The sequence below is a fragment of the Heloderma suspectum genome, chromosome 17, assembly GCF_057233095.1.
Source record: "Heloderma suspectum isolate Gila_16-S chromosome 17, 16-S_ref, whole genome shotgun sequence".
Taxonomy (NCBI): Eukaryota; Metazoa; Chordata; class Lepidosauria; order Squamata; family Helodermatidae; genus Heloderma; species Heloderma suspectum.
The window spans coordinates 12,073,356-12,089,692 of NC_139474.1; the positions used below are offsets into that span (position 1 = coordinate 12,073,356).

General features: G+C 48.8%; 1 protein-coding gene across 2 annotated transcripts; it reads right to left on the minus strand.

Moving 5' to 3' along the window:
* Nucleotides 1-744: 744 nt before the first annotated feature.
* On the minus strand, nt 745-13,700 carry SLC50A1 (solute carrier family 50 member 1). 2 transcript variants are annotated; one of them, XM_084824788.1, is made up of 6 exons: nt 13,572-13,700; nt 13,002-13,079; nt 12,020-12,143; nt 8,589-8,750; nt 1,830-1,949; nt 745-1,546 (listed from the first exon to the last, which is right to left on the minus strand). In XM_084824788.1, exons 1-6 carry the CDS (start codon nt 13,643-13,645, stop codon nt 1,445-1,447), a joined length of 660 nt encoding a protein of 219 aa, XP_084680914.1. In that variant the 5' UTR covers nt 13,646-13,700; the 3' UTR covers nt 745-1,444. The 2 variants fall into 2 exon arrangements, with proteins under 2 accessions (XP_084680914.1, XP_084680913.1); XM_084824787.1 differs by lacking the exon at nt 745-1,546 and having other exon boundaries at nt 1,616-1,949.
* Nucleotides 13,701-16,337: the final 2,637 nt, after the last annotated feature.

The window sequence follows — 16,337 nt, forward strand, 5'->3', positions numbered from 1 at the left end:
TATCTGTCTGTTCCAGGTGGTGAGGACAACGATGGGGCAAAGCCAATTATCTCCAAGCTCTGAGCTTGTGAACATCCAGAGACAGCTTGATTTGAAACAGAGGGCTGGATATAAGAGGGCTGTTCTGATCCTGCTTTGCTGGATCAGACCATGGGACTTTGATGTGTGTATGTATGTGTGTGTATATACACATTTGTGTGTGTGTGTGTATGTGTGTAATATAAACACCAAGCTCCATGTAGTTCCTTCAGTAGCCAAAGTGATGCTACCCATGCAGAAGAGAGAGGCATCATTAGGGAGGCGTACCCAAAAAACCCTTTAGATGTAAAACAAACAAACAAACCCCTTAAAGGGGAGTGGGGAGAAGGACAAGCAAAACAGCCCTAAGAGGACAGAGCATCCTCAGTGGGCACAAAATGCTGGCTGACATTTTTGGGAGGGATGAGAGGAGGAAAGGAGTCCCTTGAAAAGGGGTGTGGCTGGCTGGGACACTGAACAGTGCATCATTTTGTCACAGGGCCCACTTGTGTTCTTAAAGAAGCCATGTTCACCACTGGGCAAACCCGCAGATTTGCTGACGCCTCGGGCCTGAAAACACGGGTGTTGGGCCTCTTTCAGTCTGAGGGCTGAACTGGGGGGAAGGGGGCGTGGCCTTCTGGGGAACCCATGAGGGCTGGATATGGCCCACGGGCCGCAGGTTCAGCACCCCTGATTAAAAAAAAAAAAAAAGATGACACAAGATACCCCTCTCTTCATCAGAAACAGTTCTGTTTATTACAAGGCACTTCAAAACAATCGTCCCAGTGTGAGAAACCCCCTAGGGAGGGTGTCTCTCACCAGTGGAATGTCGCCATTGGGTCCTCCTGTTTTCTCTTCCCGAACACAGACTGAAGTGTTGGGGGGATGGAATAGATGGGGTAGAGAGGGGAAGGGGCCAAGGGGGAGAAGTCAATCAAAAGGCATCACCCTTGGACAGAAAATGGCACGGCCCCACAGGTTTGGTGGCGGAAACAGTACACAGGAAGAATAGCTGGGGAATGAGCGAGACGTTCTTCAGAAGGGATGTCGTGGGCGGCATCTGTGTTTGCCCAGCCGCTGCCTTTTGGGGCGTCTCTGTGTGTTTCGCATTCCACAATCACCTGGCTGCTTTACACTCTGAGCGTCTGGAGAGAGGCGGACAAGTCAGGCACTTCCTCTTCCTCCAGAGCGTCGTTTGGGGCCCTCTGAGGCTTTTGAACACGCTGCTTGTGCCCAGACGGAGGAACTGCTTGGAAGAGACACTTGCAGAGTCTGGTTGGCTTGTGGGCACAGCAGGCCACTGTGCCTATGCGCAGGTGCGCCATGTGCAAGGAGAACTAGGAAGATTTCACCCTTGCCACTGAGCCTCAGCGTCCTTTCCCTTCCCAGATTGGCTTTGCTGGCGGTCAAAGCTCATCTCCGGTACTCAGGCCAACAGCGACTTGTAGGAGCGCTCGCGGTCTGGGGGGAAGTGCCAGAACAGCCAGAACCGAATGAGGCTGGTGGCAATGCCCGGGATGTTGGGGACCTGGCGGAAGAGACATGACGGCACGGGTCAGAGCAGGGTGAAGGGTGAAGAGGAGAAAGCCAGTGGCGGGGAGATTGGGGAGAGAAAAATCTATACATAAACCCTAGGCCAATGGCATCCATTTCTTCCTCCCTCTTTGGCCAGGATGGTTTGTGGGCCTCTCCATTTAATTAATTAAAATCAATGGGCATGATTGATCAGAGGTCGGGGGTGGGAAGCAGGCACACTGGCTCATTAAGCGTTGCCCGAGTCCACGCACACACGCCTGGCAGGGGGCGCTCACCGTGATGTAGAGGTCCTCAAGCAGCAGCCCATACAGGGACCAGCAGGTGGAAGCCAGGAAGGTTGTGACAGTCAGTGGGAAGGAGAGGCATCGTGTCGACCGACTCCGGATGATCTTGGCCTGCGAAGGGGCAGAGAATCGTCCGGTCAGGGCTCAGGAGGAGCTGAAACGGTGCGCCGACTCTGCCCAAAGCCCACGCCGCAGGAGCAGAGCTGACAGTGTCTTCCTGTGTGCAGAAGGCGACCCCGCCGAGTTCTTCCTCTTATTTTGATTTATTATATTTATATCCCTCCTTCTACCCTCTTGCAAGCCAAGGCGGCTTACATGGGCCTCCTCCTCCCCATTCTATCCTCACCACAACCCTGTTGTGTAGAGAATAGGATGGATGGATACTATATTTCTTGTTGTCTTTTAACGTTTTGATATTTTATACAAGTTTAATATTATTGATGATTTAATTATATTTTAAACTTTTGTATACTTCTATTTATAGGTGTTAACTGAACAAGTTTTAATGCTGTAAAGCCGCCTTGTGTCCCAGTATTGGGAAAAAGGTGGGATATAAATAAATATAACAACAACAACAACCCTGTAAGGTCGGATAGGCTGAGAGCCAGTGACTGGCCCAAAGTCACCCAGTGAGCTTCATGGCCGAGTGGGGACCTGAACCCAGATCTCCTGAGTCCCAGTACAGTACTCTAACCAGCACACACACTGGCTTTATTATTATTAATACTGATGATGATATGATGATGCTATAACACCGTTAACCTGCATAATGCTTCAACAATTTTTTTTAAGTGGTATATATTTTAAATGTGCATAGTGCTTCACAGACTACAAGAGGATAGCTTCCTGACTCAAGCTAACAACAAACCACAGTTAACATTAACCATGGTTCAGGGTTCACACAACACACTAACCATGGCTAGTTGATATCGGAAGACTAAAGTGATCAGTGGCTGCTATTTATTTATTTATTTATTTATTCATTCATTTCATTTCATTTTATTTCATTTCATTTCTATACCGCCCAATAGCCGAAGCTCTCTGGGCGGTTCACAAAAATTAAAACCAAACAACACACAATAAAACAATTTAAAATATATAGAACATTAAAACCACAATATAACAATACAACCACAATAAAACCTAGCAGCAGTGCAGGAGTTTAAAATACAGATTTAAAACAGCAAAGATAAAAATTTAGAAAGCTAAAATGCTAAAATGCCTGGGAAAATAAAAAGGTCTTCACCTGGTGCCGAAAGGAATGCAATGTAGGTGCCAGGCGAACCTCACTAGGGAGCTCATTCCAGAGCCGGGGTGCCATAACAGAAAAAGCCCTCCTCCTAGTAGCCACCCGCCTCACTTCCTTTGGCAGGGGCTCACGGAGAAGGGCCACTGATGATGATCTTAAGGTCCGGGCAGGCACATATGGGAGGAGGCGATCCTTCAGGTAACCTGGCCCCAAGCCATTAAGAGCTTTGAATGTTAACACCAGCACTTTGAATCGGGCCCGGAAATGGACTGGCAGCCAGTGCAGCTGGAAAAGTACTGGCGTAATATGAGCTCGCAGGCCAGTCCCTGTTAACAATCTTGCTGCCCTAGTTTGGACCAGCTGAAGTTTCCGAACCGTTTTCAAAGGCAGCCCCACGTATAACGCATTGCAGTAATCCAGACGAGAAGTTATCAGAGCATGGGTACCTGTAGCTAGGCTATCTCTGTCCAGATAAGGGCGTAGTTGGTATACCAGCCTAAGCTGATAAAAAGTGCTCCGTGCCACTGAGTTCACCTGTGCCTCAAGTGACAGTTCTGGTTCCAAGAGCACCCCCAAACTACGAACCTGATCCTTTAGGGGGAGTGCAACCCCCTCCAGAACAGGTTGAATATCACCTAGCCGGGCAGACGAACCACCCACTAACAGTACCTCCGTCTTGTCTGGATTGAGTTTCAGTTTATTGGCCCTCATCCAGTCTATTACCGTGCCCAGGCACTGATTCAGAACAGCCACTGCCTCACCTGGTATTGATGAGAAAGAGAGGTAGAGCTGGGTGTCATCTGCATATTGATGGCACCTCAGCCCACACCTCCAGATAACCTCCCCCAGCGGTTTCATGTAGATGTTAAACAGCATGGGGGATAAAATAGAGCCCTGTGGAACCCCATGGCACAATTGCCATGGCACAGAGCAATAATCCCCCAGCACCACCTTCTGGAATCGGCCATCCAAGTAGGAGCGGAACCACTGCAGTGCAGTGCCTCCAACTCCTAACCCAGACAACCTATCCAGAAGGATACCATGGTTGATGGTATCGAAAGCCGCTGAGAAGTCCAGGAGAATCAACAGGGTCGCACTCCCCCTGTCCCTCTCCCGGCAGAGGTCATCCCACAGGGCGACCAAGGCAGTTTCCGTTCCAAAACCAGGCCTGAAGCCCGATTGAAATGGATCTAGATAATCCGTTTCATTCGAGAGTGCCTGGAGCTGTCCTACAACCACCCGCTCAAGCACCTTGCCCAGGAAGGGGACGTTGGCCACTGGCCTATAATTGTTAACATCCTCTGGGTCCAGGTTAGGCTTTTTCAGGAGTGGCCTAATTACCGCCTCTTTTAAAGCGGCAGGCACCACTCCCTCTCTCAAGGAGGAATTTACAACCTCCTGGACCCAGCCGGACATCCCTTCCTTGTTTGATTTAATAAGCCATGAAGGGCAAGGGCCAAGCACACAAGTGGTCGATCGGACTTGGCCAAGCACCTTGTCCGCATCCTCAGGCCTCAGTAACTGAAACTCATCCAATAAAACTGGACCAGACGGTGCTCTGAACGCCTCTACCAATGGAACTGCATTAATGGTGGTGTCCAATTCATGACGAATCTGAGCGACTTTATCCTCAAAGTGCTGTGCAAACTCGTCACAGCGTGCTACCGAGGGTTCCACCGTCTCTCTCCCTGGCCCAGAACGTAACAGGCCGCAAACCACTCGGAAAAGCTCCGCTGGACGACACTGAGAAGATGAAATGCTGGTGGAAAAGAACTGTCTCTTTGCCACCCTCACCGCCACAGAGTAGGCTCGATAGTGGGCTCTTACCTGTGTTCGGTCAGACTCAGCACGAGTTTTCCTCCACCTGCGTTCTAGCCGTCTCCCCTCTTGCTTCATTGCCCTCAGCTCAGGTGTATGCCAAGGAGCTGGCCGGGCTCTGCTCAGAGGGAGAGGGCGCTTGGGTGCGATCGTGTCAACCGCCCGAGTCATCTCTGCATTCCACAGAGCGACCTGGGCTTCGACAGGAGCACCAGCCATACCAGCAGGAAAATGCCCCAGAGCCCTCTGGAATCCATCGGAATCCATTAATCTCCGGGGGCGGACCATTTTAATAGGTCCCCCACCCTTGCAGAGGGGAAAGGCCGCCAGGAGTCTAAACCTCAGCAGGAAGTGATCTGACCATGACAAAGGGACAGATGTTAAGTCCTCCACTTTCAGATCACCATCCTCCTGCCCAGTTGAGAAAACCAGATCAAGCGTGTGTCCTTTTATATGTGTTGGGCCGATGACATGTTGGGACAGCCCCATGGTTGACATGGCGGCCATGAAGTCCTGAGCCGCCCCGGATACAGCGGCCTCGGCATGGAAGTTGAGATCCCCCAGGACCATCATCCTGGGGGTCCTCAACACCAAGTCCGAGACCACCTCCGTCAGCTCAGGCAGGGAGTCTGATGGGCAGCGGGGTGGGCGGTACACCAACAGAATCCCTAATCTGTCCCGGGTACCCAACCTAAGGTACAAACACTCAAGATCTGCACTCGAATGAGCAGGAAGCCTGGAGAGGGAGATTGAATTCCTATAGCCCACGGCAACCCCCCCTCCCCGACCCTCAAGTCGGTGTTGGTGCTGCACCGAGTACCCAGGAGGGCACAACTGGGAGAGAGTGACCCCTCCCAGTTCCCCCACCCAGGTCTCAGTAATACATGCCAGGTCAGCCCCCTCATCTACAATCACATCATGGATGAGGGAGATTTTATTTTGGGCCGACCTGGCATTCAGCAGCAGCACCACCAGACCCGAGGGCAGACTGGTAAGGCTGCCAGGAACCATCAGGTTGGGGGAAGAACCAGAAGAGGGGACAGCTATAAGGTATCTAGCCCCTCTTCTCCTCAGCTGGCCTGTTAATCCCCCAACGCCATACCTCCCCCTGCCCGTGACCACAGTTATGGTGGCACCTCCCCGACCCCCTGAGTTGCCCAAGATCTACTAGTCAAGATGGCTGTGTATGAGCTCCAGTGTTAGAGGCAGTATGCTTCGCAATAGCAGCTGCTGGGGAACATGGGCGTGAGGGTGCTGTTGCACTCGTATCCTGCTTGCAGGCTTCCCACTGGGCACCTGACTGGCTACAGTGTGAACAGAATGCTGGACTAGAGAGGCCTTGGGTCTGCTCCAGCAATTATGTTCTTAAGCTTTGTCCTCACAGCTACGCCAGGGGAAGAGAAGGGAGGGAAGAATTGCACAGGTCTAAGACTCGCTGCAGCTCAGCCTCACTGACGTGGCTCAGCATTATGGGCTAGGCGAGTATTCATTCACTACCTGAGCTCTGCAATGGATCCACGCTCCAGATGACGGATGCTCGCTGTCTCTAAGCAAACAAGGCCATTTCCTTTTCATCGTAAGAAAATAAACCGCTTTGCCAAGTCGCTACCTAGCGGCCCTCGCTTCCGGAAGGTTCCGGCCCCTTAGCTGTTCTCCACACAGGAAAAGAGAGATGCGTGCAAACATATGAGCTGCAGTGAGCCAAGGTTTTGGACTGCGAGTGACTGTGGTGTTTTCTAGGGTGTGGATGGGACTGGGGCCAGGCAGGAGAGAGTTATGCAGTAGAAGATAAAGAGGACAAGCCAAGAAATGAAACACGTGATAGGAATAAACCTCTCCTAGACAGCACAACCACTTATTTACTTGTAAATTCACATATTTTGCTCATTTTTTATTTATTTCTTCACGAACGCATATCCTGCCCCTTCCAGATAAATTTCCTAGGGCAGCTGGAGATGTTTTAAGAGTCAGCGTGAGCAATCAGTATGCATCATCCTTCATTTATTTCAGCCTTGTCCAGCCTGGCCCAACCTCCAGATGTGTTCGGACTACAACTCCCAGCTTTATTTTATTCAGGGTTCGGCGATTTGTGGCTCTCCAGATGTTTTCGCTTACATCTCCCATCAGCCCTAGCCACACATAGTCAACAGTGAGGGATCATGGCAAATGCAGGCCAAAACATCCAGAGGGGCACAAGTTGCCCACCTCTGAATATTTATTGTACTGATGAATTATTATTATTATTTTAGATATGCCTCTTTTCTCTTGAAAGAAATATCCAAAGCAGTTGAGCTGACAAGAAGAACACTCTCCCACACTGGAGGCGTTCAAGTCGAGGCTGGACAGCCACCTGTCGGGGATGCTCTGACCTGGATTCCTGCATTGAGCAGGGGGCTGGACTCGATGCCCTTGTAGGCCCCTTCCAGCTGTTCTATGATTCTATGATTCTAAGACCCCCTCATCAACTGATAGAAATGTGCAATGAAAAAACAGCTCAGCAGTGAGAAGCAGCCTAAGAAATTTAGAAAAATCAAAGCAAATGGACCAATAAAAGCAGCAGTGGCAGCAACCAATCACCCATTAAAATGCCTTGGAGAATAAGGCAAACTCGGCTTTACAAATAAAGCAAGTGTCAGTGGCTGCCATATTTCTTTTGGTGGAGGGGGGGTGCTCTATAACCTAGGGGGCCACCAGAGAAATGGTCCTTTCTTACATCACCATCCACTTCAATTCTGAAGGCAGAGGAACTTGGAGGAAGACCTCTGAAGGAGATTGGGCCGGATTTTATTCTCCCAACCGGAGGTTCAAAACCCCGGTTTAAAAAATAGTGGCAACATTTTTTTCCAAATTAGGCCATTCAAATCCTGGATCTGTAGTGACTCAGACATAGATTTGTGTATGTAAATACAGGTCATCCCAGCACATGGTTCATGGTGTGTGGTAAGTGATCACCCCCCCACACACACACACACACACATTTTGCACATAGCTCCAACCCCTCATTTTGGACCTGTCTCCTGTTGGTAGAATTTGGACTCCACTAAAAAAAAAAAAAAGGGGGGGATAGATCTCAACGGCCTTGAGTCTGCCCACCCTGGGTTTGGGTTTTCAAGATCAAAAAAGCAGCACTCTGAATCATGTCCAGATAAAAATACACTCAAAAATGCCTGCTCAAGAAATATGCAATGTGCCAATCTAAAAGGGATGCATGGATTTTGTAAAATCTATTCCGACTGCATTTCGCGGGTGGCCAGGTGCCTGTCATTCCATCGTCCGCTCATTGCCAGTATTGGAATTTTTTTCCATTTCCCAAAGTTGAACAAATTCAGCCCCAAACGTGCAAATTCCCCCCAGAATGTGCATTTTCGTCCAGTGTTTTTTAATTTTACATATTTTTGTATGACTAAATTGGCGTAAAATTCCAGAAAGTAAAAAAAAAATAATGTCTGCAATTCCGCAGAATCCATGCGACTCCGGAAAAGCAGGTCCACTGCCAAATTCGGTGTCACAGAAATCCAACCCCATTTGATCCCGTTGCGCATTTCTCCAACATCCCTACAATCCAGCACTTGATTTCATTCTGTGATTCGAGAAATCGGCCTTGATTTAATTGGCTGGATTTAGATTGCATCCATGAAAACCGATTCTTGCCCTGACAACGGACGAGCGAGGTCTCAACATACCAGATCAGCCAATGGCGAGAGGTACATGGTGATGGTAAAGACACTGCAGAACAGGCCCAAGTGGGCAAGGCGCGTGGGAACATCCGGGACCAGCAGGCTAAAGTAGCAGTAGCCGACCAGAAGCACGGCCAGTAAGCCCAGAGTCTTCAACAACACCGCACGCTGGATGAGGGGAAAGCAAGGGGAGGTGGTTATTTGGAAACCTCGCCCTTCCCTTGGCCTCACTCCCCTCCCCCCCCATGGCCAATTGTTTGGTGGTTTCCTGGCATTTGTGCCGCTTTTTCCCCATTCTAAAAGGCTGAAATACCTTTAAGCTGAAATATGCTGTTATCTTGGCCACACCCCTTTCATTTTTGGCTCCACCCACCTCTGAAATGCAGCACTCCTCACCCCCCCGCCGAGAGCTTCTCCAAAATAGAGTTGGACCCTAGGGCTGAAAGAAGTTCAACACCCCTGGGCTACGCCGTGCAAGCTTTCGAGTTCGTCAGAACTCTTCGTCAAGCAAGGTGGTAAACAAAGGAAAAAAGGGTGTGGGTAGAGGAGGAAAAAAGTGGCTGATGTACAAGCCATGGTGACAGTGTGAAGATGGAAAGTGGGAGGGGGCCACAGGCATCCAAACTGGGCTCTGCCAAGTACTGAGATGTTTCAGCTTATTATACCTGGCACCCTCCCAAGGGTTGCTAGGAAGAAGAAATTAACAATGGTAGATTCACCCATTTTTTAAAATATAAAATCCACCTGTTTACTCAAAACTGCTCCAAGCTCAGGCAAAGCAGACTGCTTCCTTTCCACAGCTTAACGTAAGGGGCCCTGCTCATCTTTCTATCTCTAATTTAATTCCTTCCTGAAATTCAAAACTGGGGAGGAGGTGTCCCCAAGGGTCTCCCATTCGGGCACTGAAGAGACCCGCTCAGCTATGGTTAGCAGAAAGCAGCCAACTTCAAACCACAGTTGACAAAGCTGGCTTGCCTTCATTAACCACGTTTAAGTTGAACCGCAGTTTAAGGTTTTAAGGTTTAGACTGCTAAACTGTAGTCAGTCTAAAATGGAAGGGGAGTTTCTGATCTCCTCCACATGGCCACGTTGGAGGAGGAGAAGGGAAGGAGGAATACACAAGACCGGTGGGGAGGCTAGACTCATTCCCGTAACACTAAACCATGGTTTGGCACTGGGGTCTCCCACCTCTCTTGGCACCAACTCTTTCCTGATTTTTATTTTATTTCTTAAGACTTTTTTACATTAAGAAAAAAATTAACTGGAAAGTTAGCAAAATTGCTAAGCCAAATGCCATCTTTATTTGGGTTCAAAAGAGTACCTTTGCCTTTTGGAGCTCAGAGCCCTATCTCTGACTTATACATAGGTTCCTGGGCAAGTTATTTCCCTTTTAGTCTCACCAGTTTGCCTTCTGGGAAATGGGAGTTTTGTGACCAGCTATGCCCACCATGGCAGCCGTTTTATGAATGGGGATGCCCTGCCTCTTGGAATCCATTTTGTGAGGGCACCCACGACACTTTCTCAAAATTCCAAATGTGCCCACTACCTCAAAAGGCTGGTTCAACATTAAGTCCAAACACAGCCACTGGGTCAAGAGCAACTCAGAGGGGCTCTAATTCTTTGTTTCTCTCATCCTAGTGTGCCAAGGAACACGATAATATATATATTTTAAACATGCTTTAAACATATTTTAAACAATATATATTGTAAACATACAAATCATGTAAATAAAGTACTGTGTTGTTGTTTGCTAATTTTCCGTGTGTGTGCTTGTACAAAATCTCCCTCTCTCCCATGATCCCACAGTGCCCTACAAATGACCCGGAGATAGTGAGCTAGGGGTGGAGCTGGAACACCCTAGAATATTTATCGTCCATGGCCTGTTGTTGATTCAGGATACCAACCCTTTTGAGTCAACATCCTCTGAAACCTAGGCCTGCGTGTGCCAACCATACGCCAATTCAAACGCCCATTTAAAAATGCATGGTATAGGCTTTCTGGGGCTGTATCACTCAGGTAGGCAGGTGGAGGGCAGGGTCACATGGCAGAAAACTCCCCGCCACATAGAAAGCTAGCATCTCAGGGAAAGAGGCTCCTGCTTTCTAGAAAGCAGCAAAGATTGGCATCCTTTATATAAACCTGGAAAGGTCAGCTAAAGTCTGCACTCACACATAACTGAGTATGTTAAGAGAAGAGCATGAGGGAAGGAGGGAGACGAGGTTTGGGGCATGTAAAAATTATAATCAAATTGTGCTCATGATGTGAGGATTTTCCCATATCGCTGCTGTGTTTCCAGACACATACCTATCACTTGGTAGACATTTTACTGACGTTAATATTATTTTTTAGCATGTGGTTGGTTGTGAAACTAGGGAAAATTCCACACAAGGGCTCACTAGCAAAAGTATTAAAAAGAAACAACCAGAATTGTAATGCCTTTCTATAGATCTATGGCAAGGCCACATTTAGGACAGCATGTATAGACTGGGTTGACCCAACTCCAAAAGGAGATCATAGAGGTGGGAAAGATGCAGAAAATAGCAATCCAAAATTATCCGGGGGCTCGAACAATTGAGGAAAGGTTACAATCTTTGGGTCTTTTAGATGGGTAGGGGGAAGATGAATAAAGAGAGGAGCTGTAGAAGTTTATACAATGATGCATGGAGCGGAGAAGGTGGATAGACATTTTTCTCCCTCTCCCAAATACTATAACTCAGAGCCATCCAATGAAATTGACGAACAGGTGAAATCGGTCAATTTCATGAAATGAAACTGAAATGAAACTGATGGGCAATTGACTGAAATAGTCGAAGTCAGAGCCATCCAATGAAATTGATGGGCAGTCGACTGAGATACTGAAAAGCAATGAAATTGATGGGCAATGAAACTGCTCGATTTCATGAAATGAAACTGATGGACAGTCAGATTGAGATACTTGAACCTGGAGATGAAACTGATGCGCAGTCGACTGAGGACTGACCGAGGAAACGTTCTCCTGTGCAGGACACATTGTTAACTTATGGAATTCGCTGTGATGATGGGCAGCCTATATTCGATGGCTTTAAAAGGGCATCAGGCGAATTCACAGAAGGTAGATTTATTGGTGGCTACTGGCCAGGACAGCTAAGTAGAGCCTCTGGGTTTATTTGTATTTATTTTATTTACAACATTTATATACTGCTCCACATCTAAACCAGTTAAGAGGCTGTCTCTGAATGCCAACGGTTCCCGGAGGCACCAGGTTGGGAAACACTGCCTACACTCTTTCAAGCCTACCTCAATAGTGCATAGGGGCTAGAAACTTGATCTTTTAAAAATGAAAGCCAAGGTTTCACTGGCCGCTGTAGGAAACAGAACGTTGGATTAGACAGGTCTGATCCAGAGGAGGCCTTCTTATGTTCTTAATAGGAGCGGCTTTGGTCATGTTCCTCACCCACCTTCTCAGAGCTGAAGTAGAAGAAGACCAAGATGTAAAGCGTTTGAAGCACCACACCAACCGTGTTGACAGTTATCAGGGTCCAGTCACCCTTCAGGAATCCGTAGCCCAGCCAACTCAAATTGCTGATGGAGAAAAAGAAGGGAACATTTCAGTGTGTGGGTCTGAACAAGGACAGCTCTTCCTGCAGTTCCAAGCACACGGTGTAACTGGCACGTTATCTACCCCAGCAGGAAGCAAGTGCCGATAGTACAGTAACCCTGCTAGCAACTGTGCAACAATCGTGCACGCGCATGGGGCTCTGAGAATCTGTCACAGCTCTGCAGCATCATAGCCTAAAGTAAAGATGGGGACCATGCAGCCTTCTAGATGTGGCTGGACTGCAACTCCCATCGTCCTCAACATTGGCTAGGGCTGATGGGAGTTGCAGTCCAACCACATGTGGAGGGCCATACACTCACCCCCTGCCCTAGAATGATCAGGAGTGGGATCTTAGGATTCCAGAGAAACTGGCCTTCAGTTTTAAAAATATCATGTTTCTAGCCCTTATGGCTACTGAGGCAGGCGTGAAAGAGTCTGGGCAGCAAGGGGGTTGGGTAAATGAATTATTTCCAGGGACCGGGGTCCTTTTGTGGGTAGCAAAGAAAGAATACAGTATGAATCAACAGAAATGACAGAACACGAGACGCAGCCCTAGAAAACTATGCAGACTGGCTTCCGGCATGTTTTATTCAGCTCGCAGAATTGGGTGCGGAATTATTACGACAATTCCACAGAGTTCACTCTCCAGCCTCGCTTACTGTTCTGTAGTTAGATCTCTTTCCCCAGGCCCTATCTCAAAGGGAAGATCTCTGCGCTCACATCTGCCTGCCTTCCACGGGACACAAGAAGGGCCCATGGACAGGTGTAAGGGTCCCCAAAACACAATTTAGGGGCATGAGCCCCCCTTAGTAGAGCTCCCCCCAACAAGCAACAGAGCATACTTGACATCCGTGGTGAGGAATGGCAGGAACTGGATGTTTTCCACGCTTTGGGTCGCAAACATCTGTCGCAGGTCGGACCTGGGCAGGAGAGGAGATGGCAAGAATGGGTCCCCTCGTGGTCATTTAGATGGACCCCGATTTTCCGCCCTCCCAGCTTCCCAGCTCCAAATTCCTTCGCAATTAACTCCTTGGCTCCGGGCAACAATCCACACCCCACCTCACCCCGCCCTTGGCTCTGCCCCATAGATCAGAAGTCGGTGTTCTGATCAGGGTTTCAGCTCTCTGCCCGCCGTCAAGCGGTTCTTCTGCCCCGCAGCAACATACACTCCTGGCTGCAACACACGCCTACACACGTGGGCCATGGAGCGTGGGGCTAGGGGGCTGTGTCCGGGGAGGGCGGGGGAAAGCCCCCGCCCAAGGTGTCCGTGTGATCTCTGGGGGCAGAAACTGAAAGCCGTGGGGCTGAGCTCTGCCGCGGACCTCTTCCTCTGCTGCCCCAGCCCCGCGCCCCGAACAGCCCCGCGGCTTCGCCCCCAGCAACCCCCCTCCGCCGCCCCCGGACGCGCTCACAGGCCGGTGCCGAACATGCCCAGGGAGAAGAGCAGGCAGGCCCACGAGAGCAGCTGCAGCCCCGCCGGACCCATGGCGGCGCTCCGCTCCGCCCGGGCCAGCCCGCCGGGTGCGATCGCAGCCCGCCCCGGGGGCGGCCCTGGGCCCGGATCTGCGCCTCGGCCGCCGCCTGCGCTCCGCCCCGCGAGGCGACACGCAGGCAGCGCCAAGCGCTCCGCCTTCCCGGGCGGGCTGGGCCGGTTTCCAGGGAGAAGTGCCGGGGCTCAAGCAAGGGCGACGCAGCCCCGGCATCCAGGGGGTTAAAAAAGAAGTCGGGGGAGAAGAGGTGCCGGGGCGCAAGCAAGGGCAGGAGGGGTTCCTGGGCTCCGCCCCGGCATCTATGTTATGTTGCTTAGAAGGTTTTTTTTTAAGAGGGGGGCGGAGAGGTGCCGGGGCTCAAACAAGGGTGACATGGACTCAACCCCAGCATCTAGGGGACTAGAAAAAAAGAGAGGGGAAGAGGTGCTGGGGCTTAAAGACTGGCTCAATGGGTTCCAGGCCTCAGCCCTGGCATCTATTTTCTGTTGCTCTGGCATCTAGGGGATTTTTTTTTTAATTAGGGGAAGAGGTGCCGGGGCTCAAACAAGGGCAACATGGGCCTAGCCCCAGTATCTTTTTAGACGGGGAAGAGGTGCAGGGGCTCAAGCAAGGGCATAATGGGTTCCAGGGTTCAACCCCGGCATCTATTTTATGTTGCTTAGAGGATTTTTCTTTTAAAGAGGGGAAGAGGTGCCGGGGCTCAAACAAGGGCAACATGGGCCTAGCCCCGGTATCTTTTTAGATGGGGAAGAGGTGCAGGGGCTGAAGCAAAGGCATAATGGGTTCCAGGGTTCAACCCCAGCATCTATTTTAAGTTGCTTAGAGGATTTTTTTTTAAGATGGGAAGAGGTGCCAAGGCTCAAACAAGGCACTTTTTTCCTGTTTCCTAGGGGATTTTTTTAAAGGGGGAAAGAAGTGCCGGGGCTTGAGCAGGGCTTACTTGGCTCCAGGGCTCAGCACCAGCATCTATTTCTTTTTTTCTAGGAAGGGATTGAAAAGAGGGTGGGAGGAAGAAAGAGGGGCTGGGGCTGAGGCTTAGCCTTAGCATCTGTTTCCATCCCTACTCCAGGCCTTTTTTTTAAGGAAATATAACCAACTTAAGACAGCAGATCAAAACAACATATAAGATAATAGACAACACAATAGAACAACAATAACAAGAAGGAAGGTGAATTGATAATCTTTCTGAGTCATTATTTATCAAACAGATACACCCAGTCACAAACCCATCATAGACCTGGGGGCAGTGTGTGTGTGTGTGTGTGTGTATTTGTGGTTTGAAAGTGATGCAATGAGCATAATAAAAATATAAAATTTCCTGTAATCAATACACACAGTTTATTTCCAGAGAGCCCTTTTATCTATGATAATAAACCTAGATTCTAACAGCGATCTCAATTCTCTGAGTGCCAATCATTTTATAAACAAAACGGCACCACCTACACACCAGAGGGAGCTATCAGCAGGCGTGAGGGGAACTCTCGAGGTGTGCAGAAGTACAAATATATATGTAGCCTGTTGGCCAGGTAGAAATTGAAAACAGGTGGTGATGGGAAAAAGGCATGGAGTATTATGGAAGAGGGTGTGGCTGGCTTGTACGCTAAGCAGCACTCCATGCTGCAACATTTTGTCGCTGCTCCCAGTAATACTTGTAATGAAGAAGAGGAGGAGGAGGAGGAAGAAGAAGAAATAATCTGCAGGTCTAGGACAGGTGGGCATTTAACTTGGAAGGCTCCTTTTCTTTAATCCCCAGCTGTTTGGCTATTGGATGAAAAAGACACTCTACACATGCTCTGCATCCCAGTGAGTTTTGGTGTGTGTGTGTTTTAAGAGCAAGGGAGAGAATTGTGTCAGGGACAAAGTATTAGTACTATTGCCCATGCTGGCTGGGGAATGCTGGGAATTGTATGGCTTTTTTCTGTTTAAACCTGCATAGGCCTGTGCCCTTACCAACGTTGATGTTTGGAATGATGGGCAGTTTTATCCCAAGCCCTACTCATTATTACTTGATTATTGGTTATTTATACGATGCCATCAGGTTGCTTGGGCATTTTACAGAGTGTTGCTAAGAGACAACAGTTCCCGGGATCCAAAGAGTTTACAATCAAAAACTATGTCCAGGTTTAAAAGAAAGTCATTTTAAGGTTATGCACCATGCCCTAACAATGTTGTAATAAACAGGAGCATACGAATCCCCACCATTGGATAAAGTTGGAAGAATGTGTTTAGTTCTTTCCCTCAGCAGTGGACTTACCCAGCTGCAAAGACAGTTTGGAATAAAATAGCCTTGAAGAGATCCCAGGGCCAAAGTTATCTTTAGATACATCGATATTTCTATTTTCCATGAAATATGTACCAAATAATCAAGAACCTACTTGGAACATGACTGCTAGGATAAGCCATGCTAAGCATCAGAGACTGTGATCGACTCCATTCAATATTGGAGTGGGAAAATAAATTATATGTACCTGCAGCAATGTCAAAACTATCAAACTATGTAACAGACAAAGATGGGGTTATGGTATTCAAAATTGGATGCCCTTTATTAGGCGCTGACAAAATAAGACCGATACATCCCCAAAGGATGACCTACAGGTCTAAATTGCTCTGGATATTATTATGTAATTAGTATTCTTGGTTAAAACACGGTAGTGTAGTCTTTCGTAAATATGGTACATTTTTAATTGT

Coding starts and splice junctions, on each gene's coding strand:
- SLC50A1 (XM_084824787.1), bottom strand. CDS start 13,645: ATGGGTCCGGCGGGGCTGCAGCTGCTCTCGTGGGCCTGCCTGCTCTTC. Junction 12,144..13,001: donor TTCCTCACCACGGATGTCAA/GTATGCTCTGTT, acceptor TTTCTCCATCAG/CAATTTGAGTTGGCTGGGCT. Junction 8,751..12,019: donor TCTACTTCAGCTCTGAGAAG/GTGGGTGAGGAA, acceptor CCCCTCATCCAG/CGTGCGGTGTTGTTGAAGAC.